The sequence below is a fragment of the Esox lucius genome, chromosome 14 (assembly GCF_011004845.1).
Source record: "Esox lucius isolate fEsoLuc1 chromosome 14, fEsoLuc1.pri, whole genome shotgun sequence".
In the NCBI taxonomy this organism is placed as follows: domain Eukaryota; kingdom Metazoa; phylum Chordata; class Actinopteri; order Esociformes; family Esocidae; genus Esox; species Esox lucius.
Genome location: NC_047582.1, coordinates 34,429,609 through 34,454,739, shown reverse-complemented (window position 1 = coordinate 34,454,739; position 25,131 = coordinate 34,429,609). Strand labels below are relative to the sequence as shown.

Here is a 25,131-nt window from a genome sequence, read left to right as displayed (position 1 = left end):
CGTCGGTGGGCGGAGGACTTCAAATACGGAGCGGCTGTTCGAGGTCGCTCTCTCTCTCGCTTCGCTTGCGCCCCCCCCCCCCCACCCCTCTCTCATACACACACACACGCACACACAAACACACTCAGCAAGTACAAGCATTTATAAGAGCACCACACAAACAAAACCGGTGCAACACGTTAGGAGCTCGCATTAACAAATCCATCCGATTGGTGTTTTAAGGGGATTTTTTTCTTTTTATAATGCATGTAGCCTACAAATTGGCCTGAAAAAAATACCACATAATCTGGATAAAATGAGTTATTGCATATCAACAATATAGACTATAAAAATATATTTGTTTAGAACAATAGGACATGTATGAGGTAGGAAGGTGGGGGGGGGGGGGTCGAGAGGGAGGTGTGGTGGTTCTATACCATAATTATTGACTTAAGGAACTCTGAGTTCTTCATTTGTTTTTTTGCGGTTCAAAAAGCTGTTCTTCGCTCTAGTGATAATAAATATATAGGGAATTTGACTTTTTCGGGAAGCGTGATTTGTCGGAGTTGTTTCTGTGCGGGCATGTGAGCTAGCGTCATTGCAGTTTATTTAATGTTGTGTAATGCCGTTACATAATATCTATGAATATGACCAGTGGGGGTGACTCGTCATGGCCATGTCTTGTATAAGCCAATTGAGACAGGTTGAATAGATCAATCAGGGGTTCAAGGGTGTTTCTGTGTGTCTGCGTTTTGACTCGTCAGCACAAATAGACAATGAATCACCTTTATGAAACGAATTCGTCAGACCTGAATTAAAAATCCGTATGATTTTCAGAAGGATATACAAATAACCTTTCAGATTAAGATACATTGTTTGTAGGTCATTTTCCATTGAGAAAATATATATAGATGCCTCAGGTAGCATGTTTTTTTTTAAAGATGAGGAATACTTTATATTTGGTTCCTTTAATGTAACTAAATGATTTTATAACCTTCAGAGGATGGTGAACACAAAACCTTAAAAACAGTTTATTGATGGTTATAAGTCAAAAAACTGTTTCTTCTTAATTATAATTTAGCTGAAAGACTTCATGTGTAACTTAGTCTTTAAACAATTCCCACTTTCCCAGCTGTCTCGACTAGAACATGAATCCGATATGGTGGTGTGAATAGTTAAGATGATTGGGTTCCAATGCTGAAGTCGAATAACGAGTAGGGTTTTGTTAATAATAGGAGCGCATTCTGTCATTTAGTCTATTATGAAATGCGCCGCTCTCCCCCACTTTAAAGTCCACGGACCCCGGCCAGTTACATGAATGGGGCAGCTGGACACGTGAGTTTGTTTCAATGTGGTCTCCCCTCTTAGCGCTGGAGAAATTCTCATGTTTTCTCTGGCAGCGGGCCAGTTTTTTTGTCTTGTGTTGTCCCCCTCCCTCGCCTTTCCTCCTCACCCCGGTTATCCACCAGCCACGGGAAAGTTTTTTTTTCTTCCTCATCCTCATTCATTGAGTAGGCTAGTTTTGTGTGTGCTGCTGTTGAGATGCAGTTAGAATGCATACAGTTTATGTAGTTTAGCTAATCAGTGGAAAATATCTCCTCCTCGCCTGAGTTCTCACATTTTTTGCAATTTTCAGTCCGGTCATCGCAGAGTGTGTATTTGACAGTGAATGCCGTCACCGCTTCCTTTTCAATATAGGACTCCCGCCCATTTGTAACGACAGGATCTGAAATTCCAATCGATCACAGGCTTATTTTATCACCAAAGCTACCCCCACCCACTTCTATAGACTGAGTAGACGGTGTTTTTTTTCTGAGCCAAATACTGAAGTGGGCAGCACGTGCTGTTCATAATAAAGTCAAGCAAAATCTCTCGAGCGTTTTTTTCCCCCTTTTGTTTTCCTTTTGAGTAGCGCCAACTCACTCCGTTTAAGTTTGATACGCGGCGGTCTATTCGTGCATTAGTTTACAACAAGAGGATCGGATCCCCCCCTCTCAAGCTCGCGCACCAGGACGTCCGGTGGCTGGCGGTGTGGTCGCCGTGTGCAGGCAGACAGGCGGGATAGGCTCCAGGCGGACCGGGTGTTGTAGCCTAGACTAGACGGTGCTACAGGCGGGAGAGATTACTATTTGGTACAAAGTCACAATGAGTGCACGCGGTGAAGAAGCCGGTGAGAGTTCAGGGACCGGGACCCAAGATCCGGAGCCGGCTGCGGGTGCGTCTTCGGAGGCGCCAGCAAAGCGTGGACCTGGCAGACCAAGGAAGCCAGTAAAGGTCAGTCTTAAAGTTTTTTTTTCTTCTTGATCTGATGTAAGCTAACATACATGCCAGACATATGCAGTCGCCAATACACTTGTGTGTGTAATGTGTATGTCCATTGCGTTTTGGGTATAGGCAACCCTCCGCGCTCTATACGGATGTAGTTAATGCAAAGCTTTTAAACTAGTGGCACACAGACCTACGGGCACTGTAAAGCGTGGAATGTTGTTGTTGGTTTTTAGAAAGGGTTGGGGTTAAGGTTGCGCAATGATTGTAAGTAGAGAGGTCATTTAACATCTCCAAAAGACAACTCACTCATGTCGAAGCGTCAGTCTTAAGTTTTACGATTCTAAAACATTTAGAATCGCAGAACTAAACGATTACATTTATTTTAAATATGCGAAGGGAATAGGTTAAATATATTGGCTTAGCCTAAATGTAACGACTTTGTAGGCGAGATAGTCGGTATATAAAAATGGAGTAGCCTACACAAGATGTTTGTCTGCCTCGCCAGTAAGCTAAATTCTGCGGCTATATGTTGAGCCTATATTTTGCTCAATATAGATATTGCTTTTTGTGGCTTTCTATGCATTTATAAAATATTTCCTTGTTCCCCTTTGCCATAAACGACCCAACAAATTGCTTGTATTTTCTTTTTACCATCCTGCTGTTCATTTTGAAATTTCGTCTCGAGACATGCATTGGCTAGGCTACTTTAGCAACACAGGCTATTGTAGGCTATGCTATAGCCAATGTTTTGATAGAAAATGAGTAGTGTTAAAATAGTCTATGCGAGGTTTATTTGGTATTCCATCAAGTTGACTCACACATCCTGAATCACGAGACATATATTTAAACGACTTCTTGTCGGCGTGTTTATGGTTTATAAAGGATATGAATCACTACCTAAAGGAAACCATAAAGACGGTGACTCACATCAATATTCAAATAAACCAGTATGTTGTTATTATTATTTTTACGTGCAATCACCGATGCCCAAAGCGCAACAGTTTCGCATTTACTTAGAGGCGTGGAGGCTGACGGTCAAATGGACTGTATATTGTGTCATTATAATTATTAACAATATAGAAACACTAGCCTACAGTAAAATACACAGATCACAGTCATCTCGGGTAGCCTGGAAACTAGTCGCAGAGATTTAAATGTAGTTTTGAAAAGCAGCCTTTATTCATAGTTACACGAGGTATACGCAAGGTGGTCGAAAATATGCGTGTCTTTTTTGGTCTTATGTGTAGACTAACGTAGAGTAATGTGCTGGTACTTCGGCGGTCGTTCGTGAGAGTGTAACCCAGCTGGTGGAGCAGTGGGTTTACCACCCCAGGGTTGTGGGCTTGATTCCTATGGGGACCAGCATGAAAAAAGTATGAAAACTCCCTGCAGTAATGCAGAGTGTCTGCTAAATTACTTTAAGGTAAATGTCCTCCCTATCCTTTCCACATATAGAATGTCTGAATTTAATTGCAGAAACAACTTTCTCTGTCGTGTGCATACAAACACACACCACCTTTGTCCCTGGTACCTTTGGTCTAGATGTAATAAGCAAGCAGCCGAAATCAGTACATTAAAAAAAATAAAGGGTTCCAAAGAAGCTTTGGCTGTTTCTGTAGGAAAACACTATTTTGGCCTACTGTGAGGTTTATATCTGGTTCCAGGAAATATCTGGTTCCAGGTAGAAAATGTGGGTTCTACCAAATGCCTTGTAGATAGAACTCTTTTGTTGTTCCAGGAAGAGCACGGGTTCTATCAGTAACCAAAAAATGTTTCTACCTTGAACTGAAAGGGGTTGTCCATGAGAAAAAGGGGCAGGTGAAGAACCTTCATGGGAACCCTTTTTGTGTAAAAGGAACAAGAGATCACCAGTACACAAGCCCATTGTTGAAAGGGGCCTTTTCCAGGCAGACAGAGATGTAGTGAGATGTACCCTGATAACTACACTGTTATCCAGAACCTAAAAGGGTTATTTGGGTTTCTCCATAGGGGACCATTTAAATAATCTTTTTGGTTCCAGGCAGAACTTGTTTGTTCCATGGAGAACCAGAGGGTTCTAATCTTTTTGAGTGTGTAGGACAATAATTACTTTTGTCAGGAGCTACATGGTTCTAGTTTGAAATGAGTGCACTAGAAAAGTAACAAATTGCCATTTAGAGTGTACACTATGTATCCTGTCCTACTCACCTCCTCATGTTCTCTGTCTGTCTGCGTGTCTTTACGACGGTTTGCCTGTCTGTCTGTGGGTCTGTCTGACCTTGTGATGGTCTGTCTGCATGTCTTTATGTCTGTCTGAATGTCTGTTGGTCTGCTTGTCTGTCTGCGTGTCTTTATGTCTGTCGGAATGTCTGTTGGTCTGCTTGTCTGTTGGTCTGCTTGTCTGTCTGCGTGTCTTCATGTCTGTCTGCTTGTCTGTTGGGCTGCTTGTCTGTCTGCGTGTCTTTATGTTTGTCTGCTTGTCTGTTGGTCTGCTTGTCTGTCTGCGTGTCTTTATGTTTGTCTGTGTTTCTTTAGGAACCCACAGGGGAGCCTGTCCCCAAACGACCGAGGGGCCGCCCCAGAGGCAGCAAGAACAAGGGGCCGTCCAAGGCAAGGGTGAGCACATCTATAACACCATGCTACTGCTACTGAAACACAGGTTCCTGAAAACACCACACCATGCTACTGAAACACAGGTACCTGAAAACACCACACCATGCTACTGAAACACAGGTACCTGAAAACACCACACCATGCTACTGAAACACAGGTTCCTGAAAACACCACACCATGCTACTGAAACACAGGTTCCTGAAATCACCACACCATGCTACTGAAACACAGGTTCCTGAAATCACCACACCATGCTACTGAAACACAGGTTCCTGAAAACACCACACCATGCTACTGAAACACAGGTTCCTGAAAACCACATTGTGCTAACACCAAAACTTCATACCACACCACGCACCAAATGCCTAGAACTGTGATGTATTCCACAATGCCCAGAGCCAGAATTACATTGATGGTATTAGTGCAGACCATAACCCCTAGTGATAGGCAATGAAGGCTCTGTCTTGAAGTGTTGATGACCTGGCATTGGAACTGTTTTGTTTTAAACATGAAATATCGCTATAATCGCAATATTGAAGTATGATTCGCCAGAGCAATGGCAGTAATGGCAGAATCAACACTATGGGGTGAAGTGCTGCATCCTGGGATGTTAGATGGTGTGTGGTGAAGAACTGCCTCCTGGGATGTTAGGTGGTGTGGGATGAAGAACTGCATCCTGGGATGTTAGATGTTGTGGCGTGAAGAACTGCATCCTGGGATGTTAGATGTTGTGGGGTGAAAAACTGCATCCTGGGATGTTAGATGGTGTGGGGTGAAGAACTGCATCCTGGGATGTTAGATGGTGTGGGGTGAAGAACTGCATCCTGGGATGTTAGATGGTGTGGGGTGAAGAACTGCATCCTGGGATGTTAATTGGTGTGGGGTGAAGTGCATCCTGGGATGTTAGATGGTGTAATACAGTAATACAGGGAGAGTAAGCATTACTGATAATTCCCAAAGAGTATGTAAGGGGTTGGTTTCACCTGCTGGCACCTTTGCTAGTAGACAATTTAGGGATCAGCTCAATGGTGAATGTTTCTTCTAGGTACAGAGCTTGAAAGTCTCCCATCATGCTCCCGTAATAACCTTAAAGACCTGTTTTTTTATTCTTCTTTAAAAACACTGACCATAGTATACACGCTTAAGTGGAAAAACTGTTTGCTGTTTTGGACCCGACTGCAGACATCAAGTTTTGGAGTCAGTTTATGATGGCACGTTGTGATGTTGTAGGCTTTCTCCTGGTTTGAGGAACAATAGAAGAGCAACAAAAGACAAAAAGCTCACTTAGTACATACCTGGACCACCTATTGATTGCCTTGTTAGGTAAATAGGGTGTTAAATTAGGTGGAAAGACGTCACTTTAAATATTTGTGTGGCAAATGATTGATTGACAGAATAATGACACCCAGTAACATAGGTACTGGTTAAATGCAATTAATACACAGCATCCATATTTTTGCAGTGAAACGCACTGAGGGATTTGGTCGCTTTTTCAACTAACAATTTCATTTGCATTCTATGATTCGGCCAGCACTCTGTGGAGTGTGTATTTTTTCATACTTTTCTCCTGCTTGTGTTGAACCAAATCCTGAGTGCCCACGGTCCCAGAGTTGCTGGAGCCACGCTGTGCCGAATAAGCCCACCTATGTTTCTTCACCACTGTTTCATAGCCCACCCGGAAGGAATCAGCGTAAACACTTGGCGTCCTCTCTCTCTCTGCTGTCAGGGTCATCCGTCCTATCTTATCTGGCGATGTTATGATAAACATAAACGTGATCAATCTCCTATGATGAGAGGAGCAGGAAGACTTGTTCGGTGTGTGCTTTCTGCACGCGCCTCCCCGATCTCTCCCCAATCTCTCCCCAATCAATCCGTCCTCCGATAACGAGAAACCGTTACATACTCCATGCAGTTGGAGTATCCATGATACTTGTGTATAGATTGTGTGTCTGTATGGGGAGCAATTGATATGTAGGGTTTTTGACAATGTCTGCGTGCTAAATGACACCGCTTCCTTAGATAGTGCTGGACTCATGACCAAGGCTCAGGTGAAAACGATCGTGTAGGCGTCCATGGTCGCAGATTGTCTCTGACACACAGAAGACGTCTTTAGGGGAATCGCTATACATAAACAGAGAGCATCCGTACAGCCTTATCAGTACCATAGAGACAAATTAAGATTGGAATAAATAGGTTTAATTGTAACATATATCTCAAAATCTCTTTTCCAACACTCAAAGTTCTCGGGTGGCAGGGTGGCAGGGTGACAGGGTGGCAGGGTGGACCAGAGGTCAAGAGTGTTGGGACAGTAAACAAAAGGCCGCTGGATCTAATGCCCAAGGTAACGAGCTGAAGAAAAGGAAATTGGTCCTAAGTTAACCCTAATTGCTCCCAGGTTGTTGCTGTTAACACGAGTTTGTTCTTACCTAGTCTGATTTTAATATGAATGTGCTCCCATTCTCCTGTCCCCTCATATTCCTCTACACTCCTCTCTTACTATCCTTTCCTAACCTCCCCTACTACTCCCTTACTTGTACTCCTTCTGGTGAGGAAAGATTGGACAAATGAGTAGTGGCCTTGTCCTCAATCAAACACACACAGAGACACACACACGCCGACACAGACACACATAGAGACACACACACACACACACACACATGCAGACACAGAGAGAAGCATGTGCGCTTGCACAAACATGCCAATGTGCTCTCGTGTGGATAAACTGGTGTGTGTGTGCGTCAGTAGCCTCAGGGTTGTCTTGTAAGCCCAGGGTATGCTGCACTACTATGACACACACACGAACTATGAGACACACGAACACTGTGATGTTTAATAGAACAGAGATGGGGTTGTCTTACACGGGCCCTCATTAAAAATGCAGCTTCTGAAATGGACATCTGGCTGAAGGGCTGCTGATTGGTTGTAGGGGTCATGTGCTCTGCTTGGCCTGGACTGGAATGGATGCACTGTTAATTCATCTTCATTTGTGAATCGTTCATTTTCACGAATCGGCACAATGTTCTGTGTTATAAACAGGGTGGTTTATAGATCGTACTCCACGGCTTAAAGCTGTGTCCAGACACAGTGCAGAGTGCCTGGACACAGCTCTAAGCTGTGGTGTATTGGCCATAAACCACAGCAAACATACAGTGGATATAAAAAGTCTACACACCCCTGTGAAAATGCCAGGTTTTTTTTATGTAAAAGAATGAGACAAAGATAAATCATGTCAGAACCTTTACCACTTTTAATGTGACCTATAATGTGAAGAATTCAATTGAAAAACAAACTGAAATCTTTGAGGGGGAAAAAATAACCTGGTTGCATAACTGGGGATCAAACTCATGTTGAATAGAAGTCGTTACACACCTGCCATCATTTCAAGTGACTCTGATTAATCACAAATAAAGTTCAGCTGTTGATTTTCCTGACATTTTTCTTAGTTGCATCTCAGAACAAAAGCCATGGTCCGCAGAGATCTTTCAAAGCATCAGAAAAAAAAAATATCAAAAGGTGCTTCAACAAAGTATTATGCAACCATGTTTTTGTTTTTTTCGCTCAAAATTTCAATTTGTTTTTCAATTGATTTATTCACGTTATAGGTCACATTAAAGGTGTAAAAAGTTCTGACAGGATTTATCTTTGTCTCATTCTTTTTTACATCACAAGAACCTGGCATTTTAGACTTTTTATATCCACTGTACTTGGTCGTAATCATTGCATTGTACAGATGCCATATCTTAATTTGATTATCCGGTTATTGCTGGTATCTTTCTGCACAACAGTAAATGACAATAAATGCTTCTAGTCTATTCAATGTTTTACTATCATAAGAGAAATTCTTATTAACTTATTCTTATAATCCACATCACACTTCACATTTACTATTGCTGCAAGATTTTCTTCCATAGTAAATTTACTTTAATTAAGATATGCCATGAATATACACTCACCTAAAGGATTATTAGGAACACCTGTTCAATTTCTCATTAATGCAATTATCTAATCAACCAATCACATGGCAGTTTCTTTAATGCATTTAGGGGTGTGGTCCTGGTCAAGACAATCTCCTGAAGTCCAAACTGAATGTCAGAATGGGAAAGAAAGGTGATTTAAGCAATTTTGAGTGTGGCATGGTTGTTGGTGCCAGACGGGCCGGTCTGAGTATTTCACAATCTGCTCAGTTACTGGGATTTTCACGCACAACCATTTCTAGGGTTTACAAAGGTTTACAAAGGGTTTACAAAGAATGGTGTGAAAAGGGAAAAACATCCAGTACGCGGCAGTCCTGTGGGCGAAAATGCCTTGTTGATGCTAGAGGTCAAAGGAGAATGGGCCGACTGATTCAAGCTGATAGAAGAGCAACTTTGACTGAAATAACCACTCGTTACAACCGAGGTATGCAGCAAAGCATTTGTGAAGCCACAACACGCACAACCTTGAGGCGGATGGGCTACAACAGCAGAAGACCCCACCAGGTACCACTCATCTCCGCTACAAATAGGAAAAAGAGGCTACAATTTGCACGAGCTCACCAAAATTGGACAGTTGCCTGGTCTGATGAGTCTCGATTTCTGTTGAGACATTCAGATGGTAGAGTCAGAATTTAAACAGAATGAGAACATGGATCCATCATGCCTTGTTACCACTGTGCAGGCTGGTGGTGGTGGCGTAATGGTGTGGGGGATGTTTTCTTGGCACACTTTAGGCCCCTTAGTGCCAATTGGGCATTGTTTAAATGCCACGGCCTACCTGAGCATGGTTTCTGACCATGTCCATCCCTTTATGACCACCATGTACCCATCCTCTGATGGCTACTTCCAGCAGGATAATGCACCATGTCACAAAGCTCGAATAATTTCAAATTGGTTTCTTGAACATGACAATGGGTTCACTGTACTGAAATGGCCCCCACAGTCACCAGATCTCAACCCAATAGAGCATCTTTGGGATGTGGTGGAACGGGAGCTTCGTGCCCTGGATGTGCATCCCACAAGTCTCCATCAACTGCAAGATGCTATCCTATCAATATGGGCCAACATTTCTAAAGAATGCTTTCAGCACCTTGTTGAATCAATGCCACGTAGAATTAAGGAAGTTCTGAAGGCGAAAGGGGGTCAAACACAGTATTAGTATGGTGTTCCTAATAATCCTTTAGGTGAGTGTATATATATATATATATACAGGTGCTGGTCATAACATTTTAATATCATCAAAAAGTTGATTTATTTCAGTAATTCCTTTCAAAAAGTGAAATTTGTATAATGTATACATTCATTCCACACAGACTGATATATTTCAAGTGTTTATTTCTTTTAATTTTGATGATTATTAACTGACAACTAATGAAAACCCCAAATTCAGTATTTCAGGAAATTTGAATATTATGAAAAGGTTCAGTATTGAAGACACCTGGTGCCACACTCTGATCAGCTAATTAACCCAGAACACCTGCAAATGCCATTAAATGGTCTCTCAGTCTAGTTCTGTAGGCAACACAATCATGGGGAAGACTGCTGACTTGACAGCTGTCCAAAAGACGACCATTGACACCTTGCACAAGGAGGGCAAGACACAAAATGTCATAGCTAAAGAGGCTGACTGTTCACAGAGCTCTGTGTCCAAGCACATTAAAAGAGAGGTGAAGGGAAGGAAAAGATGTGGTAGAAAACAGTGTACAGGCAATAGGGATAACCGCACCCTGGAGAGGATTGTAAAACAAAACCCATTCAAAAATGTGGGGGAGATTCACAAAGAGTGGACTGCAGCTGGAGTCAGTGCTTCAAAAAACACCACGCACAGACGTATGCAAGACATTGGTTTCAGCTGTCGCATTCCTTGTGTCAAGCCACTCTTGAACAAGACACAGCGTCAGAAGCGTCTCGCCTGGGCTAAAGACAAAAAGGACTGGACTGCTGCTGAGTTATGTTCTCTGATGAAAGTACATTTTGCATTTCCTTTGAAAATCAAGGTCCTAGATTCTGGAGGAAGAGAGGAGAGGCACAGAATCCATGTTTTTTTAAGTCCAATGTAAAGTTTCCACAGACAGTGATGGTTTGGGTTGCCATGTAACATGCTGGTGTTGGTCCATTGTGTTTTCTGAGGTCCAAGGTCAATGCAGGCATCTACCAGGAAGTTTTTGAGCACTTCATTCTTTCTGCGGCTGACCAACTTTATGGAGACACAGATTTCATTTTCCAACAGGACTTGGCACCTGCACACAGTGCCAAATCTACCAGTACCTGGTTTAAGGACCATGGTATCCCTGTTCTTAAATGGCCAGCAAACTCGCCTGACCGTAACCCTATAGAAAATCTATGGGGCATTGTGAAGTGGAAGATGCGATACGCCAGACCCAACAATGCAGAAGAGCTGAAGGCCACTATCAGAGCAACCTGGGCTCTCATAACACCTGAGCAGTGCCACAGACTGATCGACTCCATGCCACGCCGCATTGCTGCAGTAATTCAGGCAAAAGGAGCCCCAACTAAGTATTGAGTGCTGTACATGCTCATACTTTCCATGTTCATACTTTTCAGTTGGCCAACATTTCTAAAAATCCTTTTTTTGTATTGGTCTTAAGTAATATTCTAATTTTCAGAGATACTGAATTTGGGATTTTCAATTGTCAGTTATAATCATCACAATTAAAAGAAATAAACATTTGAAATATATCAGTCTGTGTGTAATGAATGAATATAATACACACGTTTCATTTTTTGAATGGAATTACTGAAATAAATCAACTTTTTGATGATATTCTAATTTTATGACGAGCATCTGTATATATATTTATATATTATTAGTCCAATTAAGATACATCATCTGAATGGCTAGATTTGGGGACTTGTTATGATTATGAACTGGGTGAAATTCCAGCTGAATGGGAAAAATATTTTGTTTGTGTATTGTTAGATTATTTTCAATAATAATGTTATTTCGGGTGAAGCCCTTTCAACACGTGATTCGATATATTTTGGGAGGACAGGTACATTTTGTGCCCAGACATAACTCACCACCTTAGTCATTTCCATCACCTGCCAAATACATCTCCACATCGGAACTGTGACCTGTCTGGATGATGCTTCAACCCTAAAAGCAAGTGAAAAATGAGGTGTAACATGATGAAAAACATCCCTTTAATAACCTTCCAGTCCTATTAAATTCATTAAAAGAGCTTATTAACCGTTTGGTCCTACAGAGAGACGCTTTACTGTCTATCATTTTTTACCTTTACTCTCTATACATTTTTACCATGTCTGTCTATACATGCTTTACCAAATGTGTTACTCAAGTCCCCTGTACCACATTTAGTAAAGCAAGACACTCATCCCTTACAAGTGATTCCTAACAATCTGTGTGTTTGTAGGCAGTTTGTGCTGTCACAGGCCAGAAATACCCTTTGTCTTTAAATTACCATCCATGGGGTGTTCAGAGTAAACACATCTTGTTGGGACAGTAATTTGAGATGTCTCTCAGAGCACAACAGTCAAGATGACTATTTAACAGAACAGAAGAGAGCTGGACAGGACACAGCAAAGCAGAACAAGAAACAGCAGAACAGAGCAGAGTGGAACACAACAGAACAAAACAAAACACAGCCGAACAAAACACAGCAGAACAGAACAGAGCACAACAGAAGAGAACACAGCACAACAGAAGATAGCAGAACAGAACAGAACAGAGCAGAAGAAAGCAGAGCATAGCAGGACACAACATGACAGGACATAACAACTGACCAGAACATTAGAACAAAACAACAGAACCGAATATAAGTTGCACTTCTTAATTAAAAGGAAAACTATGTACTTCTGTGAATGGTCATTCTGCTAACTTCTGGTCTGGACTGTCGCTGGTTTGTTAGAGCCTAGTTACTCAGTGACCCGTGGCCCAGAGCAGAAAGGAATCATGGAGTGGAGTAGCGTAAACGTTTGGCAGATACGTACGTGTCTGTGAATGTGGGTTTGGAATGTCTCACCCGAACAACAAGGCCATGAGACCAGCCACCTGTTGAGAGGACCTGAGAGACTGGAGTGGACCCACCATTCAGCCCCTTGGGTCTATTTTCCCCCAAATTGTCTTTATTTGGCAAACAATGAGAAGACCCTGGTCAATGTCTGGTCCCACTCCCCCTTTGCCCTGGACCGGGGCAGGTTTTTGCTTAGCGTTGCAGGTAAGACAACATGATATGTTAGGAATCCAACCAGAATATGTTCTCGGATCAGATTAGATCCCACAGTGCATCTTTTGTTGTTTTATATTGTTTTGTTCCAGGTGCTCTATCTCGGTTCTTAATTGGGCCCACACATTGTTATAATGCATTAGTTTCATAGAACAATATAACACCTTATATGGTCTGTATTTTAAAATTAACGTGCAACTGTAGATAGATAACAGGTAGCTTATCTCAGATGAAGCTCGCTACTGGCTACCTTAACTAAAAACAATCTACCTCTACAAATCAAATCAGTTTACCGCAACTAAAAAACGATTTGCCTAAATTCAAATCTACTAAAAACAAGCTACCTAAAATCAAAACGATAAACCTCCACTCAAAACAATCTACCTCAACACCCTAAACCAGCTACTTCAGCTCAAAACTACCTGTCGCTCCTGTCCTGGATTCGATTCTGTCATTAAGATCAATGGAAACTCCCTTTAATTCGATTTCCCATTCATCCAGTCACAGTGTGCCATGTCAAGCACCGTTTCCGCCCAGTGATAGCTGCACCCAGCCTGACTGGTGGTGATAGGCTGTATCTGATTGGGCCGTCGGTGGTAATAGGCTGTATCTGATTGGGCCGTCGGTGGTAATAGGCTGTATCTGATTGGGCCGTCGGTGTGTAACAGGCTGTATCTGATTGGGCCGTCGGTGGTAATAGGCTGTATCTGATTCGGCCGTCGGTGGTAATAGGCTGTATCTGATTGGGCCGTCGGTGGTAATAGACTGTATCTGATTGGGCCGTCGGTGGTAACAGGCTGTATCTGATTGGGCCGTCGGTGGTAACAGGCTGTATCTGATTGGGCCGTCGGTGGTAACAGGCTGTATCTGATTGGGCCGTCGGTGGTAACAGGCTGTATCTGATTGGGCCGTCGGTGGTTATAGGCTGTATCTGATTGGGCCGTCGGTGGTAATAGGCTGTATCTGATACCAAGACATTACAATCATAATATTAGGTCTATGGGAAGTGTGTGAGTCACAGCAAGCCGTCCACAATGGTTTCTCATAGGGAACAGGGAATGGGAGAGGAGCTGCACGGCGCCACCGTCTGAGACAGCTAGCAAGAAAAGACCTGTTTGAATAATTCAGCGGAAAGATATTAAGTTGTAGCGAGACGGCGTTGGAACGCTGGGGGCAGGGAGCCAAATGTAATGCATCCGACCGACCCAGACAACTATGAATGGTGAAGACGACTTGAGCTTACAGACCAGGTATCACAATGACCTGGTGGACAGAGGAGCTGGTATCACAATGACCTGGTGGACAGAGGAGCTGTTATCACAATGGCCTGGTGGACAGAGGAGCTGGTATCACAATGACCTGGTGGACAGGGGAGCTGTTATCACAATGACCTGGTGGACAGTGGAGCTGGTATCACAATGACCTGGTGGACAGAGGAGCTGGTATCACAATGACCTGGTGGACAGAGGAGCTGTTATCACAATGGCCTGGTGGACAGTGGAGCTGGTATCACAATGACCTGGTGGACAGAGAAGCTGGTATCACAATGACCTGGTGGACAGTGGAGCTGATATCACAATGACCTGGTGGACAGTGGAGCTGATATCACAATGACCTGGTGGACAGTGGAGCTGATATCACAATGACCTGGTGGACAGTGGAGCTGATATCACAATGACCTGGTGGACAGTGGAGCTGATATCACAATGACCTGGTGGACAGTGGAGCTGATATCACAATGACCTGGTGGACAGTGGAGCTGTAATAAAAAATCGAGGAATCTACACTGAGATAAAAAAAAAATTGTCTGGGATTAGAATGAATCTGTGTGTATGAAATCAGAACATAAAATATCAGAAATTCACCAGGTGCAAGGGGTTTGGATTTCAAGTTCACCATCACTCCAGCAACTTCGGTAACCAGCTTTGGGTCACGATGACCTGCTTACGTCAGTCTGAGATAAAGTGGAGACGGTGTTTGTGCCAGCGTGATAAGATGCGTGCTTGGTGTCCTCACCGTAATGGGAGATTCTGTGCCTCCATAACACCTCAGATTCCGTCTGACACCTGGACCAGACTCCAGACGTAGAGCTGTTCTTCCAAGGGAACATTACATGGGTGACACGTTACTAGAACCAGGGAACGTAATGCGTAACGTAGCGTATATAGGACGAGTGTCGGGGTACGTTGATGTGTAGAGAGGCACGACGTGTGAGTAGATAATAAATGTGACGGCGTGTGTCTGTTTATATCAGTACACCCCCCCACCTCGTCTCTTATCAGTCCTGGCCTACGAAAACCAGACGGGCCAACCGTGAGGACAAAACTGACGTAGTTTGTGTGCCTGTGTTTACAGTCTCACTGCATGTGCCTAACTATTGATTATACCACTGATATTGTCCAGCATTGCTAGGAGGGTGACCTTTGACCTTTCCACGACCCCATCATGGGTTAGAGGTGGTCTCAGAAGCCTCGCGAAAGGCAGAAATCTGAGGTGGCAAAATATTAATCTTGGTCAACTTTTGTGTCGGTGGACGGCTGATGTGGACAGGGAAATCACTCGCAATTCATGGACACACAAACACACATTTGTACCTGCACCCACACTCACACACACACACACACACACACACAAGAATGCACATTTACACACAAGGTTCAATTATCTATCGAACTGAGGACAAACATTTTTGTCTGTGAAGATTATAATAGCAAGTATGTGCCTGAGAGACATTATTGTAACATTGCTTCATTTTGTTTTGCAGAAAGCCCTGGCTAGCGGAGAGAAGAGACCAAGAGGAAGACCTAGGAAATGGGTGAGTCACATTTGATTTAATTCCACCAAACACTGTGTGTGTCTGTACTTGTGCGTTGTTCTGGTGTGTTCTCAAGCTGGTAGGAAATGTATAACGTGTTGTTATGTGTACATTAAGTGCTGTGTTCTGGTGTCCTGTTGTTTCACTGCCCAGGGACACCCAAACCATGTGTTGGTTCTGTTATGGTTCTGTGGGGTTCTGTTGTGGCACGATTGGGGGGGTGCATCTGTGTGTGTGTTTATGTGATCTGACGTAGCACTGATTTCAGCCAATCACCAACGAGGGTTTATCTGTTTTTTTAAATACATTGAACCTGTGCATGGGTACGACATTTTCCAGAAAGATCTCAAAACACCTTTAAGCCTTTGTTTTAAGTTGTTTTATGTCAGACTACTGGGGCCAACGTGAAACCGTGAAAGCCGTCACGTTTGGGATGTTCATTATTTATCACAAGAATCCCATGTAGTCTACACAGGCATAAACTGTCATGCAGATCAAGCAGCTTTAAACAGCCAGTTATGCGGAGCAGCTCACTGAACATACACAGAGTAGTTATGACGGGTCTAAGTACCAGTTAATGCCAAGGAAGTTAGGGTTATGCATACCATTTAACAAGTTGAAAGAATGTAGAACCAGTCAAACTGATGTCCTTTGGGAATGTTTGGCTGAGAATGTTGATTTCACCAACAACCTTTCATTTTATAGATGGCAATATCATGACAATATTCGGATGAGCCAGAACATTTTTAGTCTCCCACCTTCTCCGTAGCGGTGGGTAATCAATGTTATGCCTACTAGTTTTTCATTAGAAGCTTCATTAGAAGCTTAAGAAACTTTCATTAGTGTTTCATTAGAAGCTTCATTAGAAGCTTCAGAAACTTTCATTAGTGTTTCATTTGAAGCTTCATAAGAAGCTTCAGAAACATTCATTTGTGTTTCATTAGAAGCTTCAAATACATTAACAAAACTTTTCAGTGTGTGCAGGTTGAATGTAATGTTTATATGCAGTTTCAGCATTATTGAGATTGCGTGTAAATTCATATTGGACATGTGGTTATTTTGGTACATCTCGTCACAGCAAGCCTCTTGCCGACCACAAAAATAGACTGGAAGCATAACATTTTGCTGCTTTAAGTGAGCCATGAGTTCTTATCCAGGGAATTACGGTTCAGAGACACATTGGGAATGCAGGCGGACCGGGTGTAGTTTAGCCTTCATCCATACTTGTCTGTTTTACTATTTTAACTATTTTGTTGCATAAACAGAAATGGCACTGACAAAACGATGCTTTTTGATATGTGTTCGGGGTCTACTGCTGGAAGACCCATGACCTTCGACAGAGACCCAGGTCTCTGATGCTGGGCTTGACATTGAGCTAAAACACGCCTTGGTGTTCTCCTGATATCATGAATCCATGCACACATTCAAGGCGCTCAGTGTCAGAGGCAACAAAGCAGTCCCAACCCATCACTGAACCTCCTCCATGTTTGAGTCTTTACTTTGAGTTTAAACTACCCTAACTTGGGTCTGATCATCAGTCTGAATCTGTGCATTAGATGTCCACGAGGTGTTTCTCCTCCTTTCGACCAAGGTGTCTTCTATCAAGGCATCTCCTGTGGTTACATCCAAGGAGGTTGAGGACAGTAGCGTGGGCCTAAAGCCTCTTAATAACATTATGTACTTTTGAAACAGGAACATCAGGGTCTCTGAAGATGGACTTTAGTCTTGAGAAGGTCCCTGCATGGCAACAATCGTGTGTCTGACCATTTCTCTGGTTTTCTTTGTTTTCTCCATTGCGGTACACCCAGTGACACAAGACAGGAGAGTGAGTCCTCCTTTTCTCTTTTCTATGCCAATCGTTTTTTGGCCACTGTATTTTAAATACATTTGGATTTTTTGAAACTGAATACAGCGGCTACATCTTTATTTGAGTCATTTTCACACTTCAGGAAAGTTATCCTGTTGCAATATGAAATGTGAATAATTAAATTGATTATAATTAATGGAAATGTACTGAAGTCAAAAATGGCTGGCTACCTAACAGATTTGGAGATAAGATTACCACTTTTCCTTCAAGAGGAACACATTTAGTCGCACACTGCTAGGGGCACACAGGAAGAACTGGATCAGAGAGCAATATTTAGGTATTCACATATTTACAACTTGTAAATAAACTAGACATGAAATGTCTTCAAGAATTCTGCAAGCAAACAATAATCTAGGCCAACATATACAGTACAAACTGGTTGTCCAGAGAACTCCATTGCTATCACGGGCAAGACAGCACAAGCGGCCCTTGGAATCAGGCTAGCAGGCAGGGCCTAAGCGAAGCAGACAGTCTAGTGGTTAGAGTGTTGGGCTGGGAGCAGAGATATAGTTGGTTTGAATCCCTGGGCCTGTTTGCCTGCACTTATTGTGAGAGCTGCTAATGGTTAAATCCATCAGCTCAGAGCTTGGTTGAACCCTTGAACAGGGCTGATAAACATCAGACTTATTATGCTATTTCCTGCAAGAGCCAGGCACACATTAACACACACCTGTGGAGGCCAGGTACACACACATTTACACACACCTGTGGAGGCCAGGTACACACATTTACACACACCTGTGGAGGCCAGGTACACACACATTAACACACACCTGTGGAGGCCAGGTACACACACATTTACACACACCTGTGGAGGCCAGGTACACACACATTTACACACACCTGTGGAGGCCAGGTACACAGTTATGCACCTACACGATAGGGGTTGGGGTTCATTTTGGGTTGTTACTCAGCAAAAGCAATTTTGGTTGACAGTTGGCTGGTCTGTTGACCAAAACCAAAAGGCATATTTTTCCATATATGTAGTGGGGATGTGCATGCTCAACTCGCAAAAATCCCTGGCGATGTTAGGTGAGAACGACCGCTTCCTCCGTAAGCACACTCGCTCTTTTCTCACACAAGTGGCCATTTAGTTGAAGTTAGATGAGGACGACACCCACTGTGCACGTTATGTAGTGCTCGTGTGGCATCGGTAGCGTATAAAAACCTGTAATTCAGTCAACCAAATACTCCAACAATAACCCTGTGCACACGGCCCGTGCGCTAGTGTTATAAAGAGGCACACGCCCATTCATTTCCAACGAGAGCCAGCAAATCACGGTGACAGTGGGTGGAGCTACGTTCAGAGGCAAAATCACCCAATGACAGTTGAGAGTTGAGAAATGTTCAACTATATGCTAATTTCCAGCGAGCGGGCTGTGGCGGAGTTCTGCGACTACCAGTGGCAGGGTAGATGTTCTCTGCATTTTGAAGTCCCTTGGCTCTTCTACTTGATAGCTTAAAACCTGCTCGCGGGCATAATACATGGAAGAGTAACCCAGTGTTGTGGTGTCCAGCTTCCCTGTTATTTATGATGCTTCTCTGGCTTCGTACAGAGGTATCATTCAAAAAATCAGAGATCATTGGGATCACGGGTGAGTGATGCATGCATAATGTTAAACAAATCTCTCTGAAAAAGAGATTGTTAAGCTCAATGTGGCTAACCTGGTTAAATAAATGTTAAATAAAGAAAAATAATACACCATATCTAGATATACCATAGTGACTCTATACCTAGAGCTACCATAGACACATCATTGGGAAAACCCAACCTCAGCCCTGCTCTAACGTAGCATACTATGTACTGAATAGAGTTCTAGTCTAAAGTAGCATACTATGTACTGAATAGACTTCTTGTCTAAAGTAGTGTACTATATAGAGAATCAGGGGACATTTGACACTAAGCTTTGTGACAGACATGCGACTCTGGTGACACCTAACTCCTCTCCTTCTCTCCTCTCTCCTTCTCTCCCTAACCCTAACCCTAACCTGTCTCTTTCTTCCCTCTGTTTCCTTTCATCTTGTTCTCTCCTGTGCTCCTCTCTCCTCTTTTCTTCTTCTTCTCCTCCATGTATATAGTTAACATGGCAATTTGGCATGTATGGTGAATGTTTAAAGTTAAGGCATCAATTAGACTAAATTCGATTCATTCAAAATGTATTTTGTGCGATATTCCAAAAGCCTATATTTGTAGAAAGCTTTTTTCCCCCTGTGCACACGAGTTACATTCTAGGCAAAACCGAGCTGCCCGAGCACACAATCGTCGGGCGCAGCGTGTAAAAGTGTGTCCACCAATCACAACCCTGAACAGCCTTTCGTGTCTCAGTTACCCAGGAAGTAGCCTACAGAGGCAGCCAATCACGAAATGGATGACAGCGAAATGTAAAGATGGAACTATCTAAAGAAAAAGCACAGATGATTTGCTTTATAATAGTAGAGGTTTTTTTGCGTTAAGAGATCAAATATTGAGTTTAAAGCACAACGAACCCCTTCCAGCCCCTGGTCACGATCACACAGTGAGACAGGCGGTGTATGAATGACAGGCCGAGTTGAAAAGCGGGTGCCTTGAGGGGTCATGGTCCGCAAACCACTGGTGACAGACAAGCATTTATACATGAAGATAACAGATGCACTAACACACTATATTGCCAAATATTTGGTTCCTGTCTGTGCTGTGGAAAACCAGGTTTAAAAACCTGCCTAATACAACTGGAACCAATTATGCAGTTAGTATGAAAGTGCAGAATTGTGGCTTTAATTCAAGGGGTTGAACAAAAATATTGTATGAAACGTTTAGGAATTGCAACCATTTTCATACACAGTCCCCTTATTTCAGGGGCTCAAATGAAATTGGACAAAATAACATAATCATAAATACATTTTTTAATGCTTTGTCAAGAAACCTATGTAAGCAATGATTGCTTGAAGTCTGGAAGGCATGAACATCACCAAACGCTGGGTTTCATCCTTTGTGACGCTTTTCCAGGCCTTTACTGCAGCTGTCTTTAGTTGTTGTTTGTTCGTGGGTCTTTAAGTTTTGTCTTCAGCAAATGAAATGCATGCTTGATCAGGTTGAGATCAGGTGATTGACTCGGCCATTGCAGAATATTCCACTTGTTTGCCTTAAAAAACCCTGGGTTGCTTTCACAGTATGTTTTGGATCATTGTCCATCTGTAAAATGAAGCGCTGTCCAATCATCTTGACTGAATTTGGCTGAACCTGAGCAGACATCCGGCTGCTTGTTTTCTGTCACATCATCAATAAACACTAGTTACCCAGTGCCATTGGAAGCCATGCATGCCCATACCATCACACTGCCTTCCCCGTGTTTTACAGATGTTGAGGTATCCTTCGGATCATGAGCCGTTCCGAGCCTTCTCCATACTTTTTTCTTCCCATCATTCTGGTACAGGTTCATCTTAGTTTCATCTGTCCAAAGAATGCTGTTCAAGAACTGGGCTTTCTATTCTTGAGGCTTATGAATGGTTTGCACCTTGTGGTGAACCCTCTGTATTTGCTCTTGTGAAGTCTTCTCTTTACGGTAGACTTGGATAATGATATGCCTACCTCCTGGTGAGTGTTCTTCACTTGGCTTGATGTTGTGAAGGGGTTTTTCTTTACCATGGAAAGGACCCTACGATCATCCGCCACTGTTGTCTTCCATGGACGTCCAGGCCTTTTTGTGTTGCAGAGCTCACCAGTTCATTTATTCCCCCCAGAATGTTCCAAACTGTTGATTTGGCCACACTTAATGTTCCTGCTATCTCTCTGAGGATTGTTTGGTTGCAGCCTAAGGATGGCCTGTTTCACTTGCATTGAGAACTCCTTTGACTGCATGTTGTGGGTTCACAGCAACAGCTTCCAAATGTGAATGCCACACCTGGAATCAACTCCAGACCTTTTTACCTGCTTAATTAATTAAGAAATAATGAAGGAATAGTCCACACCTGTCCATGAAGCAGCTTTTGAGTCAATTGTCCAATTACTTTTGGTCCCTTGAAAAAGAGGGGGCTGCATTATTATAGAGCTGTAATTCCTAAACCCTTCCTTCAATTTGAATGTGAATACCCTCTAATTAAAGCTGAGAGACTGCACTTTAAGCAGATATTCATTATTTAACTGTAAGTGTCCAATTATTTCCAGACCTAATTGTACGCAAGCATTTTCCAAAGGAGGTGGTGAAACGACTGTAAGCTGCTATATGTGATGGTCACCAATAGGCTTGCAAGCGTGTCAGCATTAATCAGCTGTGGTGGCCTGCTAACTGGCTACTGTCCACCAGGGATTTTCTGTGTTTGGTTCTTCTACTAGCTGCCAGTCCATGGTGCTGCAAGGAGTGAAGAGTGTGTGTGTGAGTGTGTGTGTTGTGTGAGTGAGTGAGTAAGTGTGTGCGTGTGTGTGTGTGTGTGTGCATGTGTGTGTGCGTGTGTGTGAGGGTCTGTGTGTGTGAGTGTGTATGTGTGCGCGCTCACACTGTCCTGTGACTGTCCAATCTTGACCTGGCCTCCTCCATTAGGCTCGTTGCTATTCACTTCACATGTAGGCCTGCTCTCGTACAAGTTGCTGTGATGTTAAATGGTGGCTGTGGCAACAACAATAGATTTATTTCCAGTAATGCATTCTGGGTAAGTCATTGGTCAGGAGGGCCGAAGGAAGACAATTGGCTGGAGCAGAATGGGCGTGGCAAAGTCACCCCTATCACATACTTAACGTTCCCGCTCGCCATTCCAGGACTCTCCCAGTTTAAATTTAGTGCAGTCCTTTTGGCCAGAGTGCTGTGATTCAAGGGACATATTATGTAGTACAGGCACAGACCATACCCACTGACCAAACCAACACCACTCCCACAGACCATACCCACACCCCATACCAACTGACAACACCCACAGACCATACCCACTGACCAAACCAACACCACACCCACAGAACACAGACCACTCCCACAGACCATACCCACACCCCATACCCACTGACAACACCCACAGACCATACCCACTGACCACACCCATACCCACTGACCACACACGCACCCACATGCTACACCCTCAGACCATACCCACTGACCATACCTTCGCTCCCATACCACACCCACTGACCACGCCTTCACTCCCTGACCACACCCACTGACCACGCCTTCACTCCCTGACCCCACCCATGCCACAGAACCCCGCCACATCCCTTCCTCTCCAGGCTCCAGGCCAGGTCCATGCTCATCCATGCCCATCACCTCCTTCCTGTCGTGGCCCACGCTGAACCACAGACAGCCCCCTCTACCCTGCCCCTCGCAGCTAAATGAAGACCAGTGTGTGATGGGACTCCTCCAACCCCCACAACACTTAAACGCGTCCCAAGTGACTAACTGAATGGGCGAGAAAGCAAGAACAAGCACAGTGCTGTGTGTGTGTGTGCATGTGTGGGTCTGTGTGTGTGTGTGTGGGTCTGTGTGTGTGTGTTCTTGGTGTCGGGACAGACCCTGTTAGCAGGTGCCAAGAAAATAGTGGCCAGGGGAGGGAGTGAGGAGAGAGGGAGGGAGGAGGGAGGAGAGAGGGAGGGAGGGGTAGCCAGATGTCTGGCAGCAGTGTGGATGAGCAGCACGATTGGGACTCATCCAACAGCCTCTCTCCAAGAGCGGGGAGGGAAGGGGGAGGTAAAACCCTCAGTCACTGCCAGGGTGACAGTAATTCTTCCTCTTTAATGGAATGTGTCCATGAGGACTGCTGCAACACAAAGATGGGGTTTAGTGACAGTCATTCTGTGTCCACAAGGAGATGGGGTTTAGTGACAGCTGTTCTGTGTCCACAAGGAGATGGGGTTTAGTGACAGTCATTCTGTGTCCACAAGGAGATGGGGTTTAGTGACAGTCATTCTGTGTCCACAAGGAGATGGGGTTTAGTGACAGTCATTCTGTGTCCACAAGGAGATAGGGTTTAGTGACAGTCATTCTGTGTCCACAAGGAGATGGGGTTTAGTGACAGTTATTCTGTGTCCACAAGGAGATGGGGTTTAGTGACAGTTATTCTGTGTCCACAAGGAGATGGGGTTTAGTGACGGTATTTCTGTGTCCACAAGTAGATGGGGTTTAGTGACGGTTATTCTGTGTCCATGAGGACTGCTGCAACACAAAGATGGGGTTTAGTGACAGTCATTCTGTGTCCACAAGGAGATGGGGTTTAGTGACAGTTATTCTGTGTCCACAAGGAGATGGGGTTTAGTGACAGTTATTCTGTGTCCACAAGGAGATGGGGTTTAGTGACGGTTATTCTGTGTCCACAAGTAGATGGGGTTTAGTGACGGTTATTCTGTGTCCATGAGGACTGCTGCAACACAAAGATGGGGTTTAGTGACAGTCATTCTGTGTCCACAAGGAGATGGGGTTTAGTGACAGTTATTCTGTGTCCACAAGGAGATCAGGTTTAGTGACAGTTATTCTGTGTCCACAAGGAGATGGGGTTTAGTAACAGTCATTCTGTGTCCACAAGGAGATGGGGTTTAGTGACGGTTATTCTGTGTCCACAAGTAGATGGGGTTTAGTGACGGTTATTCTGTGTCCATGAGGACTGCTGCAAGACAAAGATGGGGTTTAGTGACAGTCATTCTGTGTCCACAAGGAGATGGGGTTTAGTGACAGTTATTCTGTGTCCACAAGGAGATCAGGTTTAGTGACAGTTATTCTGTGTCCACAAGAAGATGGGGTTTAGTGACAGTCATTCTGTGTCCACAAGGAGATGGGGTTTAGTGACGGTTATTCTGTGTCCACAAGTAGATGGGGTTTAGTGACAGTCATTCTGTGTCCACAAGGAGATGGGGTTTAGTGACGGTTATTCTGTGTCCATAAAGGACCGCTTATATCACTGTATCAATCCCTAACATTCTTACAGGGGACAGTTTGCTGTGACATGACCATGGCACTTCCTTACAGGGGACACTTCCCTGTATAATGAGCTTCACCCGTTCTCACAGGGGACACTTCCCTGTGAAATTAGCCTCACCCGTTCTCACAGGGGACACTTCCCTGTATAATGAGCTTCACCCGTTCTCACAGGGGATACTTCCCTGTAGAATTTGCCTCACCCGTTCTCACAGGGGACACTTCCCTGTAAAATTAGCCTCACCCGTTCTCACAGGGGACACTTACCTGTAGAATTTGCCTCACCCGTTCTCACAGGGGACACTTCCCTGTGACGTGAACATGACACGCTCTACTCTGGGTCTGTAACGAGCAACAGAAGATCCTGCAACGACTGTTGAGTAGATATGACAAAGAAGGAAAGAAGGAGAGAGAGATTTACACTGTAAAGCTCTGCCTCATTCCCTGCATTCTCAACCCTTCCCCTCTTGCTCCTTTTCCTCTGTCCCTCCCTCCCTTCCTTCCCCTCTCCCCCACTCCCTTTCTTTGGGCTGAGGGGTTGAATTCCTGCCAACCAGCG

The 25,131-nt window shown here is 43.9% G+C and overlaps 1 protein-coding gene across 3 annotated transcripts in view; it reads left to right on the top strand.

Moving 5' to 3' along the window:
• Nucleotides 1–1,091: 1,091 nt before the first annotated feature.
• The window catches only part of hmga2 (high mobility group AT-hook 2), a 49,181-nt gene continuing 25,141 nt past the window's right edge, over nt 1,092–25,131 (top strand). Inside the window, exons 1-3 of one of the 3 annotated variants that reach the window (XM_020053069.3) lie at nt 1,092–2,253; nt 4,762–4,836; nt 15,786–15,836. In XM_020053069.3, the coding sequence (XP_019908628.1) occupies nt 2,125–2,253; nt 4,762–4,836; nt 15,786–15,836 (255 nt within the window). In that variant the 5' untranslated portion in view covers nt 1,092–2,124. Of the gene's footprint in view, nt 2,254–4,761; nt 4,843–15,785; nt 15,837–25,131 lie in introns of all 3 variants that reach the window. The other 2 variants (XM_020053068.3, XM_010898977.4) reach the window with 2 other exon arrangements.